Below are 25,658 nucleotides of genomic sequence, written 5' to 3'. Positions count from 1 at the left end.
TATACTACCTTTTCAATTTTGGCGATTAGTTAAATTCAATAAATAACTTTTTTCATGCAAATGTTTCTTTCTAGGTGTGACTACACAATATGAGATAGTGTCTCGTATTAGGAACCCTTGGTGTCTCATATTGGGCAACCTGTTCCAAAGAAACACCTGATTCGAACATTTTAATAAAATCATTTTTTGAGTATTTGTATTTGTGTGTGCTTGCAATATTTTTTTCTGAAAATTCAATCAATATTTTGAATCAGATATATTTATAGTGTACAAAATCAATTTTAGGATTACTAAATTGTTCATCAGGGAATCAGAAAAGCTATTTTAGAAAAAGTATCTCATTATAGGTCACTTTCCCCCTATACAGGTAATTTTGTGTTTTTCTTTCTGTATGTAGTCTGGGTGTGCTGAGATCCGTGTCAAAAGTAAATTCCCGAAGATGTTCGAGCACACACAGCACTCCTATCTTTGACGCCACCGCCAAATTTAATAAACCATGTTTTGTGAATTTTTTGAGCATCTCTTCAAGTTTCTTCAAAATCCACTAGGTGCATAATCTTTTGCCCACCTTTTCCTTACATGAACATAAACACTAAAAATATAGTCTCAAGAATTCTCTAGAGACATATAGCGCAGACGAAACGTTTAGAACGATTTTTTTCTCTTCTGGACTACATTTTAGACAGAACTTCTAGACAGAGACAAGGATTCTACTGATATGGCCGACCATGAAAAAAATTTAAGTCCATGAAGTCCGTGACGATCTTTAGCCCCTTGACAGTGACACTCATCCCTTCACAGTGACGCTAACAGTCCAGTTCGGGGCAACAGAAGGGGTTTTTGATGGGCTGGTTGATGCGAAGATATATTTTGGAAAGAGAGAAAATTCAACTGCCCCTGCGGGGAATCGAACCCACGTCCTTTCACTTTCCAGGTGAATGCCCTAGACTACAGAGGCAACGAATATCTCAATCTTTCCTTGGAGCTCGTGTGCACTAAATGGGACCGTACATGGACGGACCTAACTCAGGCCAAAGCTCAGAAGTATTTTAAAGGGTGTCATGACTCCTGAAGTCGAATTTTCAAAAAAATGACTACAAAAAATATTTCATTCAGTTGCAAATAAAATGCTAAAAATTTCGCATCAATCGGTTGATTGTTCTTTCATAATAAAAGAAAGAAATAATGAATTATCTTGCAAACGTATACAAGAAAAAATACTTTGAACGCAATTTTCTCAGTTTGCAGTTGTTCAGCTCATCCGTAAGATTAAAAAAAAAAAAACGAATGCCCCAAAACTTCTGAAATTTTTAATAAGTATGTATTCGATATGTGTGAGTAAAATGGTCCTCGAACTTGGATATCTGATCATTTGTTAGAATTTTATGATTTTTTAAAGTTTGAAAAAAATATATAAATTTCAAAAATTTACAAATTCAACATTTTTTAAAAAATACTTCCCATCAGTGAATTGCTAAATCCGAGGTTCCATTTCTTAACGCATGTCGAGTAAACATTTCTGCAAAATTTAAGAATTTTTGGGGCAGTAGTTTTCTTTAAATCTTACGGATGAGCTCAAAAACTGCTATCTGAGAAAATCGCGTTCAGTGTTTTTTCTTGTATACGTTTTCACTATAATTCATTTTCTTTCTTTTATTATGAAAAAACAAATCAACCGATTGATGCGAAATTTTTAGTATTTTATTTATATAAATACAAATACAAATACAACGCCACAACAAGCAAAATGCCCAACGAGGTGGCTGAGAAAAAGATGCCCATAAAAAAAATATGTATGTCATATATTTCAAAAATATAGCAACCCAATTAAAAATGCAATTAACAACTTGCAATAACAATGCTTGACAAAATTGCAACTTAAACTAAACAATTTAAACTTGCTTAACAATTGCAACTGAATGAAATATTTTTTGAACTCATGTTTGAAAATTCGACTTCAAGGGTCGTGATACCTCTTAAACACTCTTTTACAAAAAAAAGATAGTGTTTTCTGTTCCATGAAGCCCGAATTGAGTTCATTTATTTCCTTTATTGATAAAATACACAGCAGAGAAAAAATATTTCTATTCTTGTTGCCTTTTTTTTCTGAAATAAATTGCAGTGTCAATGGGTTAAGACTCACCGATGCAGTCAATACTTTATTCCCCTCGGTACGGTTAACTTCAACCAATATAGCAAAAAATCAGTAAACTATCTGGTAAAGAGGCTTTTCACATCGACGCCATAATCATCATCAGCATCACTGACAGACAAGCACAGGATGATAACTAGCCTTATAGAAATCAGTGTAAAATATTGTAGGTTTCAATGTAGAAATGCGGAAATTTAGTGGGATTTTCGGCCACGTCAATAATGTTGAAAACTAAATTGAATTCTTGATTTTTGAAACATTGAGTTAGTTTGAAGATACGAAGACCAGAAAATTAAATATAAAATAATTAGAGGGACCTAAAAAAACTTTTTAGTTTGATATCTATGCAATAACATTGGTTTCAACTGTTTATTTATATCTTATCTAGTATGAAAATAACGTATTTTCAACTAGATCAATTCATGTAGTAATATTTTAAAAATTAATAATGGCCCATAGATTTACATTAAAGAAATTCCGCAGCTTCAGCTGGACAGTTCTTTTGAACAAACACCAAAGCATCGATAGCTTAAACTTAAAAAAAAATATTTAGCGTCCATCACAAACAAAAAAAAAAGATTAATTTCTACATTTCTTTTCTCAATCTATATTTGCTTCTTTCACGAGTCACCGTGGAAGTCGCCATGTTGGTTACCTTGGAAACGGTTAGTATGCCCCTTAAAATCTTCACTGAAAGAGGGAATATATACACGTGATCCAAAAAAGCTTCATGGGTGAATGGGAAGGTCATCATGACATGTCATTAAGAAATGACAAAAATCAGTCATGTTTTATGAATTCTTTTGATTTGAAAGATCTATATCAGTGTTTACAAAAATGGGCAATATTGCCCCCCTTGGGAGTGTCCAGGGGGCTGTAGAATTTTTGGATATAGTATAGGATCCTATGGGTAGGCTTGAGTTGGGGGCGATGAGAAGGAAAATTTTTTGAAGACGGGGGCGATGGAACAAAAAAGTTCAAGAAACCATGATCTATAATTCTATACACTTTCGAAATTCATCTCTAGTCTGCTGACAACCGAACCAATTCATACAAAGATGAATATCGTATAAACATTTATTACAATAAAACAGAACGAATAAATCCGTCATATGTGGTAATCAGTATTAAATATCGAAAGAGTTGAGAGAAATGTCGATTGAGGACTCACTTTCATTTTCCAAGAAGAAATCCTTGGCATTAGACAGACAAGGCGAGTGTTGAGGAGAAACTTTCTATTTCGCCGCCGCTTCAGAAAGAATCACAACCAGAACTGGACAGCGGGTGATGCTAGTATCGATGGATATATCCTTACCTACGAAGTCCCTGACCTTCAAATCACTGTTGTCGGTCAAGGACTTTTGCCTTAAATAAGTCGGCCATCTTGAAGGGGAGGGCAATAAGCCTACCGTTGTTGTCGATATCCAAACCAATGGGAAACCCATTTGTTTCCTTCTGACCTGCATTTATCTCTACTAGTTTCCGTGGTCAATTTTCTTCCAGTTTTAGTCTCTCTCTCTCCTACATTTCTTCCCTGTTCTTCTTTGTTACGATCACCATCATCATGTATATAATATTATGAGAAAGAAAAGGGTAAATGGTGACCAATGATACATGAACCCTTCTCTATGAATATTAAAATAATAGAGAGTGATTTCTCTCATGGACAATTTTCGATGAGATATTCGTGACTTTAACAAAAATATATATTTAAAGACTTTTTTTTGTATTTATATTCTTTGATAGAGAAAACGGCATAATTTTTAAGAAATTTTCTCAAAGTGAATTGTAATAAATGTAAATGGATTATATACAGTGGCGGATTAAAGTCGACTGAGACCCCGGGAGCAAAAGAAAATATTGGTCCCCTGAATTTGAAAAAAGTGTAACGTTTGGGTTTTTCGGGGCCCTTTAGAAGTCAGAGCTCCAGGAACGAGCCCGGTGCACCCGCCGTTAAATCCCCGCCTTTGATTATATATATGTATTTCATAAAGAGATTGCGCAAAGGAAATGTAAACTTGGGGCATTAATAGCTTAAATAAATGAGCGAAAATGATCAGAAATATTTCTGTGGGAAAATCATCCCAATTTAAAATCTAAACTTATTATATTAAAAACACACTAGAAAATATATTAGTAGACAATTTCGGCAGCTCTCAAATTTTCCAAGATTTGGATTTTACAGACAAATGGACAACTGCTCATGGCCAAACCCACTGGTGTTTGTGTTCTTGTTCTCCGTAAAAAACAAAATTTATCATTTCCGATGTAGCTGTTGCGTGAGCTATGAATAAAAGCTGCATTTAGCATGTATTTGAGGATAATGCTTAATACTTTCGTGGTCCTAATCAAAATCCATATGCCTGCACCAGAGGCCTACGCAGGGAGGGGCACGGGGCCCATGCCTCCCCCCCCCATTTGAAGGTGATTTTTGAAATTAAAATATCGAAATAAAATACTTTTATATGATATCTTATTAAATTTCATTAATTAAAAATGCTTTCTGAGGTTTAGTAACTCAAGAGAGCCCTCACTCATCGGAGAGTATTGGGGGGGGGGGGGGAGTATGCATAAACTTCAACCTATGATAATGAATTCGATCGGTATTGATAAATGTGAAGGAAAGCTAACATTAAAAGCTATAAAAAGTTTTATGTTCTTATATCTTCCTCCCATATATTTTAATTTTACTCAATTTTTATGGTGAAATACGTCTGGTGCACGTATCATGTACCGACGAACTTAATAAGTTGAAGTGGATTAAAGTGATAGTTTTCCACGTATTTCTCCAATATTTATCAAATTTACCAACTTTATTTGGCAATTATGAATAATTGCCATAGAAGTGATGAATCTAATGAAATTCATCAAACTTACCGAGATGAGCGGTGATTACGCATAATTATCGATTTATCACATTTACCGTAGCATGCACATGAGAAAGGTTTTGTTTCGTAATTTATTTTTAGTTTCAGTTTCGATTAATGAGCGTGCCAAAAAAAAATGTTGTATTAGTGTCATCTGTTGTTGACTTACAACACTAAATTCTGAATTGATGCATACTTCTAAGCCCACTTACAAAAAAAAAAAAGGAATAAAAATAATATCTTTTTATATATATACAGGGCGTTTTATAATCAAAAACCCCTATTTCAAAGTAGCCTACAGGTGAAACCAGTCATCAGAAAATTGTGAAATTTTGTGGAGAACTTCTTGAAGTGATGGGAATTTATTTCGGGGGGGGGGGGGGATTAGTTGCACATGTCGCCACCAGAGAGCGTTTTATTAAGAAATGACACATTTAGGCAAACGTTTACAATTTAACCAATTGTACACTTTTACAATTGTTACTGCAACAAAACATGTTCCACATGATGGCCATCATTTTCATATACCATGTGAAATCGCAAGGTGCATATTCCACAATTGACTGGAGTGTGTGTCTGCAAGGCAGTGACGTGCTTGCAGAGCCGGAGCAGTTCCGTTCTGTAACAGCAATGCATATCGCTTCCCCGTGATCGAACATGTCACTGGATCTGTAGAACTCGTAGAAGTAGGGACCGAGAATAAATGATGCAGTAAATCCACATCATACCGTCACATTTGGTGAATGCAAGGGAACCTCTAAGATAGTGTGCGGATTTTTCTGGTTCCCAAAGTCAGCAGTTGTGAGTATTGACTGCAACATCCAAGTGAAAATGCGCTTCGTCTGTCCAGAGGACATTCCAAAGCCATTCTGAATCGACCTCAACGCGAGCTTGAAACTGCAGTGAGAATCGGAGTCGAGCGTCATAATCATGTGGAAGAAACCACTGCTCAAGTGAAAGTCTGTACCATTTTTAGTTTCACGAAGACTCGAAAAAGTTTCTGTACAATTCGGGGAAAATAATGATTAATATAATTAATTTTATATTAATAATTCTTATTAAGTTGTAAATAAAAATTAGTAATAAAACTTAATTTGTTCTTAATTAATTATTTTTGAAACAATGTATGTACCCGGATCGACGACATCGCGTGCTTGATCTAGAGTTTTACGACGTTATACAAAGTCAGATATAATTTGCATGTGTTTGTGTTTCACATCTATGTAGAACAAGGGATGCGTCTGTTGTTTTGATGCCTCTGGCGCAAACAAATTATGCGGCATCTTCGTTGTTGTTTCTTATCCATTGTTTTCGTGAAACAGCAATCAACAGATGGAGCTTGTTATCATCTTGACATGAGGAGGAAAGATGATGATCGAGTCACGAACACGCTTGTAATTTTTAAATATCGCATCCATTGCCACGGAAAGGAGATCGGTATTTAATGTAGGGAAAAGGGAGATATGAAGATTGTTTCCGTGACATTGGTTTCGATAAGTTCTCTTTGTTCTGATTGTAGATTTTACGCAGCTTTCAGTATAATAACCCCCCCTTTCTTTGAAACAAAAAATACATAAATCTATCCATACCCAAATTTGTATCTGATGATAGATTTAGGAAAACGACCCCATTCTGAAATAATTTGTATTCATCTAAATTTAGATTTTTAATCAAGCTATGCTATCTGTCAACGTTTCGTAGGTTTTTCCATGAGTGTCATTTTATTTTGTTTTAGTCAGTTTATCTTTGAGTGTCATTCTGTTTTTCAATGACCACGTCCCAGTGTTATGTTGAGGGTACTTCTTAACCACGGTTTTTCAGTCCTCTGATAGTATGTTTACCTTTCCCTGAAAGCTTCTCCGACCACCGTCCTTCTGTTTCAACCTCTGACTTTTGGGGCAGGGTTAAAATCAGAGTGGGGCGTGGTAGCTGGAGAAACTGCTAGACACCCAGGCTCTGTCGCAAGAAGCAACGTAAGCTCCTCTCCCTAGAATGGTTTCTAGGGAAGGGGAGCTTCACACCGGCTCAGATACTGCTACTTTAAACAAGGCAAAAACTCAACGTTACCATGACAAAAACTCAACACTACCGAAATCCCAAAAAGTGAAAATACTGACAATATCAACATTCCGAGAGGCAAATATTCCAACAACTATCATAATCAAAAGAAGTGAAAATCTCGTCAATAGGCAAAATCTCGAAAATATTGTACCTACGCGTCCCGATATTCAAAAATAAAGTTCATCATAATTCTCTTACTTTCTCCACAATTTAAGCGTACATCAAAATAAAAATGTTCATTTTCGTTCTTTTAAAAAAATTGTATTTATTTTGATAAATACACCAGGAAAATTACTATAATAATAATAATAACAACAACAATAGATGATTTTTTGGAATAATTAGGCATAAGATATCCTATAAAAACAAATGAATTTAGAGTTCATAAACCTTTGAAAAGAAAAATAAGATCACAATTATAATATTAAACACAATCTCGCAAAATCTCGAGGGAAATGTAAAACAAAAAACGTGATTATCCGAAGAAGTAGAACCTGTAATTCCCGCATGTTAATGTCGATCATTTGCAAACATCATTTTAGATAAAGACGGTTAAAGTATTCTGAAAAAACGAATACAAATATTAACATTTATACTATATAGTAGTAGTAGTATAGTTTTTTTTAGGCTAATGATATCGAGCTCCTTTAACTAAAATGTAAGAAAACATTTTTTTTTGAACTTTTGAGAGCTTCATTAACCTTAACACAGTGATATTGTAAAAGAAAAGCCCAGTTTTCTAAAAGCATTTCCTTCAAGTTGATCTCTAGGGTCATCTCTTTTTAAGAGAAACGTTCTCTTTTAAGGTCTTCCTAACCTTACAGCTAAAAGGGTTTTAACATGTCATTAGCGGAGGTCAATTTCCGAATTCAAACGGCGAATTATTTGACTTTTATTTCATTTTTCTTTTTCAGTTGGTGATAGGATTTACCTCCAATTGATGATTTTCGTTGATTTGTGGTTTTCGTTATTGCTTTATTATCTGGTGATAAAAGATGGTTTGGGTCCAGTTTATGAGAATATCTCTCGTCGTTACGTAATAGGAAACAGGTGGCTGATGATTTGTATTTTTTTTACTGTTTTTATTGCTATGGATATGCATGGTTTGTATTTATCTTTTCGGTAGAAAGGAACACTTGGGTTTCATTTTTATAGCGCAAGTTAATTTTCAGGTTAGAGGTCATACAACTTCTATATACCGGTAATGAGGAGGCATTCGGAGAATTTCAAATATGATGCGTCCAAAGTATGTGTCGTAAAAAGTGATGCTTGTTCTAAAGACGTACTTCGTGGTTTTTGAGTTTTGTGTGTATTTTTATTTGCGTATCTCTGTTAGTCTGGAGAGCGAGAATTTGCTTTACAGACAATACTGGAGAAAACATTTTTCCTTCAGTTAGGTCTGATACTTATTTTTTACCAACTTTTGGGTTATGAATCAAAAAATATGTCGTACTTTTTTTCTAGCACACCAGCTTTTTACGATATGAAGATACCCTCAATATTCCTCGAAAATCATACAAATTTTATACATAGAGTGGGAAATAAAGAAAAAAAACCTTTGCCTGTGTGAATGTACGTTATTTATAGCTATGTTGTTCATATAAAGAATATATTGCTATTTTCCGTCAATTTGTGTGTAAGTCGTAGCAGTTACGGTAAAAATATTTCTGTATTTGTGCTTATACAGGGTGATCCAAAAGTCAAAAGACTTTTGAAAACTTAATAACTTTTCAACTATGTACAATAAGATGCGGTTTTCACAGATATGCTTAGAAACATGTAAGACTTTGTTGCAGATGGCACTGCAATTTAACTAATAAGGCTTTTCTAGCAAAGATAACATGCCTACAGATGAAGATGTATCAAATTGTTGAACAGAAGCGTTTCTCACAGCATGAATAAAAAAAAAAAAAAAAAAATCTGAGCAACATCTTTATGCGGATGTTAAGCACTGAACTCATCTTAGGAAATGCACGTTAAATACTTTTTGATATTATGCAGTAGCGCCATCTGTTGAAAAAAACGTAACTATTCCGATTTTTTTCATTATGAAAAATAAAATCCTAGGTGTTTTCTAATCATATCTGTGAAAACAGTATAAAAAAGATACGGTTTTCTACGGATACGTTTCATACGGATACGGATTTCTAAAGATAAGGATTCTACATATTTAAAAAGTTATTGAGTTTTCAAAAGTCTTACGACCTTTGGATCACCCTGTACTTCTCCTGGAGTGTTCAATCGGTGGAAAATCTCGCTGAATGCTCCAGAAATAGTCTGCGAGCATAAGTTCATCTCATCTAGTCTGATATCGTCCTTCCATGACCTTCAAATGTTGGTAGCACCCTTAGCAATGGTTCCAACGCCACTGTACTTCTTCGCAAACTTCTTCAAACAGAACATTGGTGATGCGGTTTGAAAAATTACCAGACTGATGCAACGAGGTGTCGAAATTTAGAGATGAATGTTTTTCAGAAATAATCATGTTCCTGTGTTCTTTGGTCAATGGCGCAATGTCAACGCATTATCATATATGACATATATTTTTGTCCTAAATATGCGTAGCTTAGTCGGTTAAGTTTCGAGGTGCGAGTTGACATCCAGTCCGAAAAAGTTTGGTTCCTGTAAAGCAGAACTTCAAATATGCATTCAGATACAACAGGCACTTGCTCAACGAGAGAGAAAGAAAAATGATAAAATGCCTGAAAAACCTTCCTGAGCTATTTGTGTTTAAGGCAGTATGGTGTGAGGAACATAGAAAATTATTTTTGTCAGAAATAATGAACGTTTGTTTATCAAGTTTTAAATAATGATCACAAAAATTTAATTTCATACACAATATTATTTCGTTGTCGGGGGGGGGGGGTCATAACGCAAGGTTAGCCCTGGTTTACAGGTTGATTCAGAAAAGACGGGAAAAAACTTCAAGAGGTGATAGTACACACCAATACAAATAATTGTCATCAAAGAATGAATGGTCTAATATGAAACGCAAACACGCTAGAGCGTTTCGAAACGGCCGCTCCGCAAACGTTAAAACGGCATTCCTGTTGAAATTTATCGGGAGAAAAAGAACACCGTGCATGCAAATGCAACCTGGATAAGAGGACGAAACCGTATGCAAATCTGCGTCACAGTGAATAAAAGGCGTGGACGCCAGCCCTGTGAAGTTCTAACAGTTGTAACGTACCGGATAATGGCGCACTTTAGTAATTCTGAAAAAGCAGACTCATTTACGGAGCTGCAAACGGAAGTACCACAGAAGCAGCACGAACGCATGGTGAGCGTTTTCCCCACAGGCCTGTTGCCCAATCCGTATTATTAAAGTACGCCATTATCTCTTACGTTACAACTGTTAGAACGGTTGCACGCTGGAATAAATTCACAGGGCTGGCAACAACGCCTTTTATTCATTGAGATGCAGATTTGAATACGGTTTCTTCTTCTTCCCTAGGTTACATTTTCATGCATGTGTGGTGTTCTTTTTTTTCCCGATAAATTTCAACCGGAATGCCGTTTGAACGTTTGCGGAGCGGCCGTTTCGAAACACGTTGGCGCGTTTGCGTTTCATTTTAGACTATGCATTCTCTGATGATAATTGTTTGTATTGGTGTGTACTATTACCTCTTGAAGTTTTCCCCCCATCTTTTCTGAATCACCCTGTATTTACAAGAGTCAAAAATGCAATCTTCATATTCTGCCAAAAATCAGCCAAGGTGGGCCCATAGAGGACAGGAGGCACATTATCTCTCTAGACCAGGGGTTCTAAAACTTTTCCGAGCTGCGTCGCCCTTTTTCCCTATTTAATACTTATCCGTTAGCTCCGCCGGCTCCCCTAAAACGATTTAACAAAGGATATTTTCAGAAAACCTTTGTCATTACGTATCACCGCTCCTGGCAAACGTTGGAGGCGCACCAAGGCGTCACGTTGCACAGTTTGATTGCAGTTGCACCCCTGCTCTAGACCTTTCTTCTATATTACTAAATTTTCGATCTTGAAAAGATATTCTAGCTCAATTCACGTGAAAATAATAATATTCCCAGGGCCGTCTTAAAAGTGACATGGGCCCCCCTCCCCGGGAGTGTGGCCCTTCCTGGTAAATTCTAGAAAATTTTAACAAGATCTCATTTTTGTTCCGCCCCCTCTTCTCTCAAGGCTCCCAGGCCATGACCGGTGAGCCCATGAGTTAAGACGGCATTGAGTATTCCATATTACCCGACACACCATTCTGTGAAAAAATAGCGTTCCTATCTAACCGGAGAAAATCGTAGCTAAAAATGAACAGATCAAAACAAAATACAACACTTGTAATGTACATGTGATTAGTTTCGAATTATTGGACACATTTCAATAATTGAAAATAATTTTGAAAACCTTCCTAGGTAAATTCCTTCCACTGTAAATTCATGGAAGTGGGAAAATAAATATTCCTCTATAGAGAGCAGCCGTGATGATGGTGACTACTGAGCGACGCTGACTCTATAGCAGTGATTCTCAACGTGGGCGTCAACGCCCCCTTGGGGGCGATGGAAAGTTCCAGAGGGCGGTAGAAACTACAGTATAAAATTGGATTCTATGGATTAGATTGCGTTGGGGGGGGGGGCGATGGGAGAAAAAATTTCTGAAGAAGGGGGCGATGAAACAAGAAACGTTGGGAAACTATGCTCTATATAGCATCACGGGACTATTTTGAAGTTGTTTATCAATGTTATCTGAACGAAGAGAAAACCTGGTAATCCATATTACTATTCCACAATATCCGCACTTCCTACACACACACACACATGTATATACATGCTTAAACAGATACATATATATTACAGTAAAAATATTTGATTCTTTTTTGTTTATTTTAAATTAAATTAAATTTTCCTGATAATATTTCCATAATTCATTTGTTTCCACTAAATGTCCCTGGACATTTCGTACAGGTCTGTACGAACCTGTCGAAGATGGACACTGTATGAGTCGGAAACCTGTCTTAAACGGAATCAAAATATAGTCCGCTCAATGATTAGTGCTTTGATTTGCACCTTTATAAAACGGAATATTATTTCAGTCCATTGACGTTCCGTCTCGTACAGGATTTCACTGTATAATAATTTTTTTCTATATGAAGATGCATAATTATTTTTTTCTAAACAATTGATAATTATTTTTCACTGATGCCATTATGTATAATACATTTTATAAAATTTGTCTCTTAAAATATATTTTCATAATTTTTAATGCTTTTTGCGTAAATGAAATCATCCTATTTGTTGCTACTATTAATCGATGTCGACTGAAATTGATCCATTATTTTTGGAAAAGTAAACAAGAAAATTTTGTGGAAAAGGTGTTTATTTGTTTTTGGGACTTGATGTTTGATTCTTGCTGAAGTTCTATTTGCATTCCTTTGTAACCAATAATTGTTCGCAGGATATCGTTATCATAGACTTGCGTCGTAGATGGAGTGACGAAGCGTTTCAATATCCGTGACGAAGCGGGATTTTCCATGGGACAGATTCCCTTTACCGTGGCTAAAGATGTTTCCCCTTCTACTTCTTCATGTTGCCACAAATTTTAACATGATGGATTCATGATGGATCATTCTAGCTTTCACTTATTGTTTTTTCGCCTGCTCCTTATATCTATCTCGTATATTCGTTTTAGAACCGAACAAAGGTGGATGGAATAAATACTAAAGGTGTTGGGCTCAGTAAATGTGATAAATTCGATTATCATGCATAATCACGGAGCATTTTTGTGAGTTTGATAAATTTCTCCAAATTTATCAATTTAACCGGCGATTATATATAGTACCCAAGCGTTGTTGGTAAATTTTATAAATTTCCCCTAAATTTACCTTTTTACCAGTGACTGTGGATAGAACAAAAGCGTCGTTGGTTAATTTGATAAATTTCCCTGAATTTATCAGTTTTACCACCGAGTATGCATAATAACCAATTGATAAATAGTTGAAATTTATCACTTTTATCTGTAATTATGCATAATACCCTAGCAAGATTAGGGAATTCGATAAAAATGGGAAAAAAATTTCCAAATGAGTCTAGCATGTGTGATAAATATACTCTGACCCCGATATAATGATAACAAATTTTACTATCGTACCCAGATATAATGATGCAATGTATGTATGAATTATCATGTATTGTATATCATATAGGAAATAAATTCCCATAGGATTATGGGAATTTATTTTTGCCTCAGCTGTTGATTGCCCGTGAGGAATAATTAAGACGAAATGGTATCGGCCATATAATCGTAATAATATAGCTTTCTCGGATCAGTAAATTTTGAATGATTTATCATGTTTTCATTAACCAATGACGCGACCGTTAGGTATTATGCATAATCACCAGTAAAAGTGACAATTGTTTTTAGTACTTATTAAATTTACTAACGACGCTTGGATACTACACATAATCACCGGTAAAAGTGATTAATTTAGGGAAGCTTATAAAATTTACCAAAATGCTTGGTGTTTATGCATAATAACCGGATTTATCACATTCACTGCGCGTAACACCCGAAATACGTATTCCGTTCACCTTTGTTCGGTTCTAAAACGAATATACAAAATAGATATACCAAGCAGGCGAAGAAAACAACAACAAAAAGTGAAAGCTATAACGAGATCATTCAAAGTTTACTGATCCGCGATATTATTATTACCGATATTATTACGATTATACGGCCGATACGATTTCGTCTTAATTATTCCTCACGGGCAATCAACAGCTGAGGCGAAAATAAATTCCCATAATCTTCCTCCCCTAATAGCTCGTGTAACTCGAGTCAAAACATCTGGGGCTGTGGCTTTTTCTTTCTGAGGCCCTTTTTGTTTTTTTTTCCCCTTCGTATAACAAAACTTTCGCCTTCAGAAAATAAAATTAATCGAATTTTTATGCAATTAGTTTATCTTCTGGAGAGAGGAGTGCATTTACACCCGTCAGAGATGGATCGAATCTTATAAAAATGCTTATGGATCAATGTCCTGTCCGTTTCCTCCTAAATACAACAAAACTAGCCGCGGGTCACTATTTTTTTTCCGTTCGCATGTAATCGAAGCCGCACATGATTAGTATTCACGTCAAGGTCAAACGGCCTTTAATTGATCTGGTTGGAACGGTCTACATTTTCCTAGACTTATATTATCTTAGGCATCCTTTTTTATTATTATTATTAATGGCAGCGCTCCATTGGAATACAACGTGAAACCCCGATGATGTTAATATTGAACTTGACTATAGTATATTCATATATTCTATCCGCCTATCCAGCCCCATAAGGCATTATTTCTCCTTTTGTTAGGCGTCACGTAGGCCCATGTTTTTTGCCTGTTTGCATTTCTGTATTCGGCTGATTTGTTTGACAGGTTTTTCTGTTAATTGGGGCTAGATAGATTGAAATATGTTCATTATTTATAAGTATTATTATTATCAATAATACTGGTATTTATTTATTCGTGGTAGTATTATTATTTACGGATTGGTCCGTGTTCCATAAGTTTTTGTTTTTCCACGTGGGTATATTATTATGGGTGCTTAGAGATTGTTCATTAGGGATACATTCAGCGGTTATTAGCATTTGTCTTCTTGTTGATTATTGTAATTATATTATTTTTTCGTTTAATAGAATGTTTTAAGGTATGGGAATGTGTATGTCTCATGTCTGTCAATGCGTGTAATTGAAATGTTCTGTCACCTACTTTTGGGTGCGTCGTGTTAGGGTGTGGGTTAGGGTGTGGGAATCTAATTCTGTGATTATATATATTTTTTCCCGCGGTACACTTGAGCTTCCACGGCACACTTATAAACTGAGATTTTTTTCTGAAAAATCTTTAATGATTTATTATTAGCTAGCTATTAGCGTTGATTATTATCATTAATTAGGGGAATAATTATTATAAAAATAATTAAAATTACTGAAACATAACTTGATATCTGAGCTTGAGAAAATAGTCCTAAAGACTTCTAACTATGGTCAGTTTTTATTTTTAATGTTGTTCATCAGAGAAAAATGTTGTTCGTATTAGAAAAAGTGGTTTCACACACAAATTATCTTTTTATCTCTCTCTTCAAAGCTCTCTGTGCCTCCCCCCCTCCTTTACACTTGTTGTGGCCCCTTAGAATATCCCAGGACCTCAAGGGGGCCATATGGTTCCACTGCACTGTTCCATGGAAAAAAGTTTAAAACATTACGAGGAAAACTTTCTCTATCGTGCTTCACGCACGCGCGCGCGCAAATTTCTGTACAATTATTTTAGAATCTACGGCGAGCCGGATAGAGCCTTTTCTGAGCGGGCTACATCTAACTCGCGGGCCATAATTTGCCTATCACCAGACTCGTAAATGGTATATATAAACTGTTATCGTTATCATAGGACGAATTTGAGCATTGATTTGATATCTCGATACGTATTCTTGTTCTGGTTCTTTGATTCTAAATGATTATTTTTGATGAATTTTGCATTGTTTCCCCTGCATGAAAACTTTGTGATTTTCCATTACTCCACATACACCGCTCCATAAATTGGTATATTCATCATTACTCGATAGAGTCGATACGAACGTATAAAAACGAGTTAAACCTTTTACGAGCTTCACATTATAATACCCATTGTGAGTTTTATTTTGCGATTAGAACCTTTTGATACAGCTGTGTACCTTTTTTAAAATTCCATTAACAAAAAAGCCATTAAAAATGGAGGCATATTTCATTTCTAAGTGGCAAATGTTGCCATTTATAGTCTTAGCAGATAATCTCTCTTATATGTGAAGTAATTTTTTCCTTCTTCGGGGTATATACGGTGGCGATTCGATAATTTGTTGCTTCAAGGAAGCTCTACTTTCGTCGTCTACTTAAGACCATTTTTTTCATATCAGGTTTCTCTTATGGGTGTGGCAGAAAGGAGGGGGGGGGGGTTAACGAAGAATTATTTGATACCAATTATATACCTACACGTTAATGAAAAAAATAGAGAAGGTTGTGAACGCTATTGTTCACACAAAAAGGAAGGCCAGTGCCTGTTTTTCCTTAATCGGCTGGCCCATCATCCCAAGTACATCAATAGGTCTTTGACCATGGAACATTACCTACCCGTAGGTGCTTGCTTTACTTGCTTCAATTTATTTTTAGTTCCCCCATCCATGTGTCCATTTATTACGAAACGATTTCTTTCTTGCTTTATTAACGATTAGTATAAGCTTTACATATTATTATGAACGGGTATTTCTTCTTTTAAAGGGATCCGAAATCACTTACCAATTACAATCGGTGTTGTGTAAGCAGACGTTTAGTACGTGGATAAAGCTGATTAGCCCCGAGACTGATTTATTTGCCTTTGTGTCTTTAACATTCGTGAGATCTAGAGCTTTTTTTTCAAATTAAGTTTTGCATTGATGATCTGTGAATGTATAAAAGTTTTACGAGTGTGTACTATATTTCGGCATCTGTTTAAGGGATTTAAATGCAATGAATTTTACTACTATAGTTTTTATTCTTTATTTTTGTCATTAGAATTATATTTTTGCAGTTACGTACATCTATTATTGCATATAAGATACAATGACCTGTTAAAAAGTTGTTCACTCATCATTTAAAAATACCCAGATTATATATAAATTTCAAATTTCACATTAAAAATATTAATCTACTATATTGTCTCCGTGAAAAAAATAAACGCACCAAGAGGAAAAAGTTGAATCACTACGAAAATTGATCGGCAGTTATTCAAATGATTAGTGTTGCGAAAGAAATATGTGAATATTCGGGCTACCAGAGGGCGTGAGCTGGCTATAAGGAGGATACAAGAAAAGCTAATGTCTGGTATTGATGCATATAGGTATTTTATATTGGTCTGAGGCAGATTTATCTCCATTTTTTTTGCAACTTGGCCTCTAGTTCCTGCGAGCTCGCTGGTTGGTAAAGACACTGTTTCAGCTGTTCCCATAAGTGCTACAATGGCGATGAGTCATGTGGGTAAGCCAGTCAAAGTAAGGTTTCAACTTGACGCATGAATGAATGAATGAACGCCAGAACTTTGCCACTGGACTTATCCCGTTGCCGAGATCTCTTCCAGCCCAGCTTCGTGGCAGAGTCTAGAACACTTTATTTTGTGTCAAAAAAAAAACAAGCAAAAAAACATACAAACTTTCACAACACATTTTCCCCAGACAATTGGGTAGTGTCGCGATTAACAAATTTTGTGGTGATTACAGACGAGATGAGATTAGGAGTTGGAGAAGTTTCGGGGTTTAGTTAAGACGAATGTACACATATTAGGATAGAGGTATGTTTTAAAAGCGCCCCCCCCCCCCAGCCATCTCATCTGTTATCTTACACTTGCCATATTATATACACAAGATACAAAAAGAAAAAGAAATGAGAATCTCTACAAACGCCAAGTCAAATCCGAAGTTTTCTTCCAGCATCAAAGTTGGAGTCGACGACGACTGATCTAATGCATATATGAACTGGCATCATCATCATCGTGCCCCCCCCCCTCCCCCAGACTTCCAAGTCTATCTCTACTTATGACCCAAAGCACTTCTTTTCCCCTACAAATACGGCCCAAAACAGTTTTTCTGCTTCCAAGAAAGGCAAAGAAAAATATCTCGAAACGTAAAGGCCGCTCCACACCACTCTGACGTGACGTGATACACGTCACGTCAGAATGGTGTGACTATTCAATGACATGGTGATTTCTGATTCGTGAAAATTCTGTGACGTGGGACTTATGCCACAGAATTGCCTGACATGAATGCTACGCACGTCACAGAATTCGCCATGCGTCCACCCGTCAAAGTAGTGTGTAGCGGTCTTTAGAAAGCTGATTGATGAATGATATTTTTATTTCAAGTCATTCTTCCATAGACTTAGAAATTCATTGATAATGATGATAATTAGAATATCTTTATACAAATGCCACCTCATGCAAAATCCTTTCATCCTCCCAATCAGAAACTTTCGGCATTTTCTTCTTTTGTTCATCGAGCACTAAAACTTTGCAGTGATTCAGCCTCCCTCCAGAATGAACTCAATATCCTTCGTGACATCGCTTCTAATCGGGTTTTCCACCTTTTATCATCGACAAGATCCTCAGAAAAATGACCCAGACATGCACCACGAACCTGCTCCCAGCTGACTCAAAACAGTTTTCTAATACCGTTGTTCTTCCATTCGATTCTTCAAGTTTCATGATCTCTTCTATCTTCAAGAAATTTGACTTCCATACAATATTCCAGCCAACAAATATACTCACCTTTTCCCATCTGAAAGATCCTATCTCACCCTCCAAAGAATCTGGTATCTACTTCATCCCATGCAAGAATTGCGAAAATGGATATATTGGCCAAACTAGAAGAAATCTAAATATTCGAGTTCTCGAACACCGAAAGCATGTTGAGACGGGACGGACGGATAATTCGGCTATTGCCCAACACTGTTGGCAACATTCACATTATTTTGATTTTGATAAAGCGTTTGTTTTTAAAAAAGCAACACACAATTCTGAAATTCTGAATTGAATTTTCTCGAGGGATACTTCATCAGAACATGCCAAAATTTCCTCGTTAATGATGGAAGAAACACGCCACCCATTTCGTCAGCTTGGACAGGCTTTATTAACCTCAGCCGTGAAAACATTTTCAACACTTTGCAACAGATGGCTCCCCAATTCGCATCCAAAGACCACTCGGACGCAGCAAATACAAAGGCGAACTCTTCGGACGACCAGACGTAAACATCACCCCTCCACGACTCATTCGTGTGAATTCTGACCACGAGGTCCTGATGACGGCTCTCCATTGAAGAGCCGAAACGCGTCGACCATTCGACCAATTGAATTTATTTGTCTTGAAAACGTGGCAAATTTGTATAAATTAAAACCAGGCAAAGTTTCTCATTTTTGTGATAATTAGAATATCGATAAATGTTAATCACTAGATTGGACGCCTTCGAAATGAAATTTGGTGTGTGCCAATTGGATATGATTCTGATATTGAAATTATTCACAGCCCTTCTTACCATATACGTAACTTGAACATTCCAGTGATCAGTCGTACGTGTGTATCGTGGAAGCTATTATTACAGTCTCCAGAAAGTACGGAGGGGATGGCCCCCTATACTATTTCTGTCAATTTTTGTAGACGGGGGGAAGAAGCCAATAGCTAGGCCCACCTCGGAGAAGTAACCCGACTGACTAGCTCGAGTGTGACGAGATTGTGATAGAAGCTGTGGTGGGGTGGGGTTTTCCATTTTGGCCCTAAAATTGATTTTCCGAATCATTTGCTTTCGGAAAAATTTCGTCGCCATTGACATAATTTTGATAAGATGCTTAGAAATTTCATATCCATTGTTGTAAGAACTCAAAAGTTTGTCTCTGTTGTTTGAAACTGTTTGGAAAAAAATTTCCCCACCGCATTCTTTCCTTCGTTAACTGTTGTTGCAACAATGACAGATCAAATCTTTCCAACCCTATATAAAGAGCATCGATTGCTGTAATGTTAGCTGCTTGGATGATTCGATGTGACACATCCTCCGAAAGCAAAGGACTTTGCTTCATTGAAAGGTCCATCCGACCGAAAAGGTACGTGTAAGCATCAATCGATCAACGGTGATCACAGAAAGTCTGGATGTGGTCACCGACCTTTACGAAATTGCCCCCTCTCAACTTACTGGCGGTTTCGTAAAGGTAAGGTGCCTGCATGCATCGATCGATCAACGGTGATCACAGAAGGTCTGGATGTGGTCACCGTCCTTTACGAAATTGCCCCCTCTCAACTTACTGGCGGTTTCGTAAAGGTAAGGTGCCTGCATGCATCGATCGATCAACGGTGATCACAGAAGGTCTGGATGTGGTCACCGTCCTTTACGAAATTGCCCCCTCTCAACTTACTGGCGGTTTCGTAAAGGTAAGGGGCCTGCATGCATCGATCGATCAACGGTGATCACAGAAGGTCTGGATGTGGTCACCGTCCTTTACGAAATTGCCCCCTCTCAACTTACTGGCGGTTTCGTAAAGGTAAGGTGCCTGCATGCATCGATCGATCAACGGTGATCACAGAAGGTCTGGATGTGGTCACCGTCCTTTACGAAATTGCCAACTCCCAACTTACTGGCGATTTCGTAAAGGTAAGATGCCTGCCTGCATCGATCGATCAACGGTCACCGCAGACGGTCTGGATGTGGTCACCGTCCTTTACGAAATTGCCCCCTCTAAACTTACTGGCGGTTTCGCAAAGGTAAGGTGCCTGCATGCATCGATCGATCAACGGTCACCGCAGCAGGTCTGGATGTGGTCACCATCCTTTACGAAATTGCCAACTCTCAACTTACTGGCGGTTTCGTAAAGGTAAGGTGCCTGCATGCATCGATCGATCAAAGGTCACCGCAGAAGGTCTGGATGTGGTCACCGTCCTTTACGAAATTGCCCCCTCTAAACTTACTGGTGGTTTCGCAAAGTAAGATGCCTGCATGCATCGATCGATCAACGGTCACCGCAGAAGGTCTGGATGTGGTCACCGTCCTTTACGAAATTGCCAACTCCCAACTTACTGGCGATTTCGTAAAGGTAAGATGCCTGCCTGGATCGATCGATCAACGGTCACCGCAGAAGGTCTGGATGTGGTCACCGTCCTTTACGAAATTGCCAACTCTCAACTTACTGGCGGTTTCGTAAAGGTAAGATGCCTGCATGCATCGATCGATCAACGGTCACCGCAGAAGGTCTGGATGTGGTCACCGTCCTTTACGAAATTGCCCCATCTAAACTTACTGGCGGTTTCGTAAAGGTAAGGTGCCTGCATGCAACGATCGATCAACGGTGACTGCAGAAGGTCTGAATGTGGTCACCGTCCTTTACGAAATTGCCCCTTCCCAACTTACTGGCGATTTCGTAAAGGTAAGATGCCTGCATGCATCGACCGATCAACGGTCACCGCAGAAGGTCTGGATGTGGTCACCGTCCTTTACGAAATTGCCCCCTCTAAACTTACTGGCGGTTTCGTAAAGGTAAGGTGCCTGCATGCAACGATCGATCAACGGTGACTGCAGAAGGTCTGAATGTGGTCACCGTCCTTTACGAAATTGCCCCCTCCCAACTTACTGGCGATTTCGTAAAGGTAAGATGCCTGCATGCATCGATCGATAAACGGTCACCGCAGAATGTCTGGATGTGGTCACCGTACTTTACGAAATTGCCAACTCTCAACTTACTGGCGGTTTCGTAAAGGTAAGGTGCCTGCATGCATCGATCGATCAACGGTCACCGCAGAAGGTCTGGATGTGGTCACCGTCCTTTACGAAATTGCCCCCTCTAAACTTACTGGCGGTTTCGCAAAGGTAAGATGCCTGCATGCATCGATCGATCAACGGTCACCGCAGAAGATCTGGATGTGGTCACCGTCCTTTACGAAATTGCCAACTCTCAACTTACTGGCGGTTTCGTAAAGGTAAGGTGCCTGCATCCAACGATCGATCAACGGTGACTGCAGAAGGTCTGAATGTGGTCACCGTCCTTTACGAAATTGCCCCCTCCCAACTTACTGGCGATTTCATAAAGGTAAGATGCCTGCATGCATCGATCGATCAACGGTCACCGCAGAAGGTCTGGATGTGGTCACCGTCCTTTACGAAATTGCCCCCTCTAAACTTACTGGCGGTTTCGTAAAGGTAAGGTGCCTGCATGCAACGATCGATCAACGGTGACTGCAGAAGGTCTGAATGTGGTCACCGTCCTTTACGAAATTGCCCCCTCCCAACTTACTGGCGATTTCGTAAAGGTAAGATGCCTGCATGCATCGATCGATCAACGGTCACCGCAGAAGGTCTGGATGTGGTCACCGTACTTTACGAAATTGCCAACTCTCAACTTACTGGCGGTTTCGTAAAGGGTAAGGTGCCTGCATGCATCGATCGATCAACGGTGACCGCAAAAGGTCTGGATGTGGTCGCCGTCCTTTACGAAATTGCCAACTCTCAACTTACTGGCGGTTTCGTAAAGGTAAGGTGCCTGCATGCATCGATCGATCAACGGTGATCACAGAAGGTCTGAATGTGGTCACCGTCCTTTACGAAATTGCCCCCTCTCAACTTACTGGCGATTTCGTAAAGGTAAGATGCCTGCATGCATCGATCGATCAACGGTCACCGCAGAAGGTCTGGATGTGGTCACCGTCCTTTACGAAATTGCCAACTCCCAACTTACTGGCGATTTCGTAAAGGTAAGATGCCTGCCTGGATCGATCGATCAACGGTCACCGCAGAAGGTCTGGATGTGGCCACCGTCCTTTACGAAATTGCCAACTCTCAACTTACTGGCGGTTTCGTAAAGGTAAGGTGCCTGCATGCAACGATCGATCAACGGTGACTGCAGAAGGTCTGAATGTGGTCACCGTCCTTTACGAAATTGCCCCCTCCCAACTTACTGGCGATTTCGTAAAGGTAAGATGCCTGCATGCATCGATCGATCAACGGTCACCGCAGAAGGTCTGGATGTGGTCACCGTACTTTACGAAATTGCCCCCTCTAAACTTACTGGCGGTTTCGCAAAGGTAAGGTGCCTGCATGCATCGATCGATCAACGGTGACCGCAGAAGGTCTGGATGTGGTCACCGTCCTTTACGAAATTGCCCCCTCTAAACTTACTGGCGGTTTCGTAAAGGTAAGATGCCTGCATGCATCGATCGATCAACGGTCACCGCAGAAGGTCTGGATGTGGTCACCGTCCTTTACGAAATTGCCCCCTCTAAACTTACTGGCGGTTTCGTAAAGGTAAGGTGCCTGCATGCAACGATCGATCAACGGTGACTGCAGAAGGTCTGAATGTGGTCACCGTCCTTTACGAAATTGCCCCCTCCCAACTTACTGGCGATTTCGTAAAGGTAAGATGCCTGCATGCATCGATCGATCAACGGTCACCGCAGAAGGTCTGGATGTGGTCACCGTACTTTACGAAATTGCCCCCTCTAAACTTACTGGCGGTTTCGCAAAGGTAAGGTGCCTGCATGCATCGATCGATCAACGGTGACCGCAGAAGGTCTGGATGTGGTCACCATCCTTTACGAAATTGCCCCCTCTCAACTTACTGGCAGTTTCGTAAAGGTAAGATGCCTGCATGCATCGATCGATCAACGGTGATCACAGAAGGTCTGAATGTGGTCACCGTCCTTTACGAAATTGCCCCCTCTCAACTTACTGGCGATTTCGTAAAGGTAAGATGCCTGCATGCATCGATCGATCAACGGTCACCGCAGAAGGTCTGGATGTGGTCACCGTCCTTCACGAAATTGCCCCCTCTCAACTTACTGGCGGTTTCGTAAATGTAAGATGCCTGCATGCATCGATCGATCAACGGTGATCACAGAAGGTCTGAATGTGGTCACCGTCCTTTACGAAATTGTCCCCTCTCAACTTACGGGCGGTTTCGCAAAGGTAAGGTGCCTGCATGCATCGATCGATAAACGGTGATCGTTATTTCGTGACGAAGAATTAGTAACAAAGTGATTCAGAGAGCAGTGGCTCCCAAATTTTTTGAAGCGTGAGTTCCTTTTGACAAGAATTTCAATCGGTGACCTCCCTACTGAAAGTGACCATATGTCCTGTTTTCCCAGACATTCTTGATTAATGAATGTGATTTTATTTCCGTAATGAATGAAATGAAATTATTTTTCGATAGTTGGTTGGCAGAACTGTTTTATTATGAGCTTCCAAACCACTTACATGCTTTTTAAGTTTTGAATCCTGCTGACTTGGTCATCAATAGAGCCGCAAGTTAGGACGGTATGCGTACCTTTTACATCGTAAAGGAGCAGAATGGATACTTGGCTATCAAATTCAAAGGCTCCATACCAAACGCAGGGTTCAAATGTTTTTGGCTGCTTTTTTTTGTAGGAAGAATAATATTAGTCGATTCGTTATGTTATCTTGAATATTCATGACATTTTCATTGTTGTGGCACAGCCCCAACATTGCTTTACTATACGCTGTTATTTTTTCAACTACAGAAGTATTTTCTATTCTACCCATCCCCACCCTATATTTTTAGCCCTCGCTTTTCTTCTTCCGTAAGCCCTTATAATACGTTAAATGACTTCACTCCCTTCATCAAAAGACTTTCATAAACGACACACTAGCGTTAAAACAACAGATACGGAAAACTAGATGAATGAAGAGATACCGATGTTTCAGGGAAGGAAAATACGTCCTCACGGGGACTTGAACCCTGGTCTCTCGGTTGCCAGAGGGGGAATTTCTATCTGTCTTCATAGCTTAGTTACTAGAGCACTCGTCCGGCAAGCGAGAGACCGGGATTCAAGTTTCCGTGAGAATCAGAGATGAATTTTCCTTCCCTGAAACATCGATATCTCCTCATTCATCCAGTTTTTCGTATCTGTTGCATTAACAAGGGAGAGTGACGTAGAATGACTACATACACATACAAAAGCGTTATTAATTGTTCATAATCTAAATGATATTCACATTTTCCCTTATTTTCACATACGCAGTTTTACAGTTGCATTGTTCTGTTCTAATTGATGATAGAGTGGAACCCCTCTCTCGTAGAAGTTTTCAAAATATATAAGAACGGGGCGTTGGAAGTGTTTCGAACCTGTCGTTGCGCCCGTTTTGAGTATTAGGTAGGAAATTTTGATTTCTGAATCAATTCTGTGGGTGCTCAGACCCTTGTCAAAAATTACTGTGGCTCCCACAGGACCTCCGACCCGCAGTGTAAAAATATTTAAAGATTGGTTGATTATTTTTCTGAATGTTTTTCAAGTATTTTTTTTTAACTTGTGTGTGATGTAATGGTTATTCTACATGTAGAATTTGATAAAATTACATTATATGGCACATGTATGGTAGCTGTTCAGCTGAGTCGAGGCATTGTTTAATTTTAACATATTTTTATTTACGTTGCGAAAATAAAAAAAAATTTCTTATTTGGACGTTCTCATGTTAAAGAATCTCTCTAGGTGTGCCCACAATTTTGAAACCACTGATCTAGAGGTTGCATTAACAGCTAGATGCACTGAAAACGAAGTCCCGAAACACATTTTTACACATTTTGCATTCTAAAAGTCTATATTTTGCATTCTAAGTGAGTCACGTGAATGTTTCTTTCGCACTTCACTCGTTTTTCTGGCATTGGTGATAGTTTTTCACGTACTCCTGGATTTATCGTACGAACCTCCTTTGTCCCTGGGGATGCACCACGCACCACAAGTTTGAAATAAAATTTTACTTAATTCCGGAACTTTCATTTGTATTCCCCCTCCCGATTTCCTTAAACCACTCCACTCAAGACTGATACTACCTCATGTATCAATCTTGAGTCGATTGTACTACCTCAGAACATTGAACGGGAAACTTTCCAGAATTATGCAGAAAGGCATCACGCGCGGACTCTTACATGTCTTTGAACCATAGCTTAAAAAACCTCTGAATTAGAAAAATATTTGGAATGAGAATGCCTCTCTCTTGCTGTGATCCATTTTTCAAAAAAAAACAACAAAAAACCCCACCTGTATACAGTCGGCAGCTCTTAATCGGATATCAACGATTCTAGCGC

At 38.5% G+C, this 25,658-nt stretch overlaps 1 protein-coding gene across 1 annotated transcript in view; it reads right to left on the bottom strand.

Moving 5' to 3' along the window:
• LOC149075452 (uncharacterized) overlaps positions 1-3,431 on the bottom strand; it is a 35,161-nt gene extending 31,730 nt beyond the window's left edge. Inside the window, exon 1 of the mRNA XM_089242803.1 lies at positions 3,324-3,431. Coding sequence (XP_089098929.1) covers positions 3,324-3,353 — 30 coding nt within the window. The 5' untranslated portion in view covers positions 3,354-3,431. The remainder of the gene's footprint in view (positions 1-3,323) is intronic.
• Positions 3,432-25,658: the final 22,227 nt, after the last annotated feature.

Source organism: Pholcus phalangioides, unplaced genomic scaffold (genome assembly GCF_987345545.1).
Source record: "Pholcus phalangioides strain wild (caught in Gottingen) unplaced genomic scaffold, Ppha-v1.0 ptg000015l_1, whole genome shotgun sequence".
NCBI classification, from domain to species: domain Eukaryota; kingdom Metazoa; phylum Arthropoda; class Arachnida; order Araneae; family Pholcidae; genus Pholcus; species Pholcus phalangioides.
This window is presented reverse-complemented; position numbering and strand designations above follow the sequence as displayed.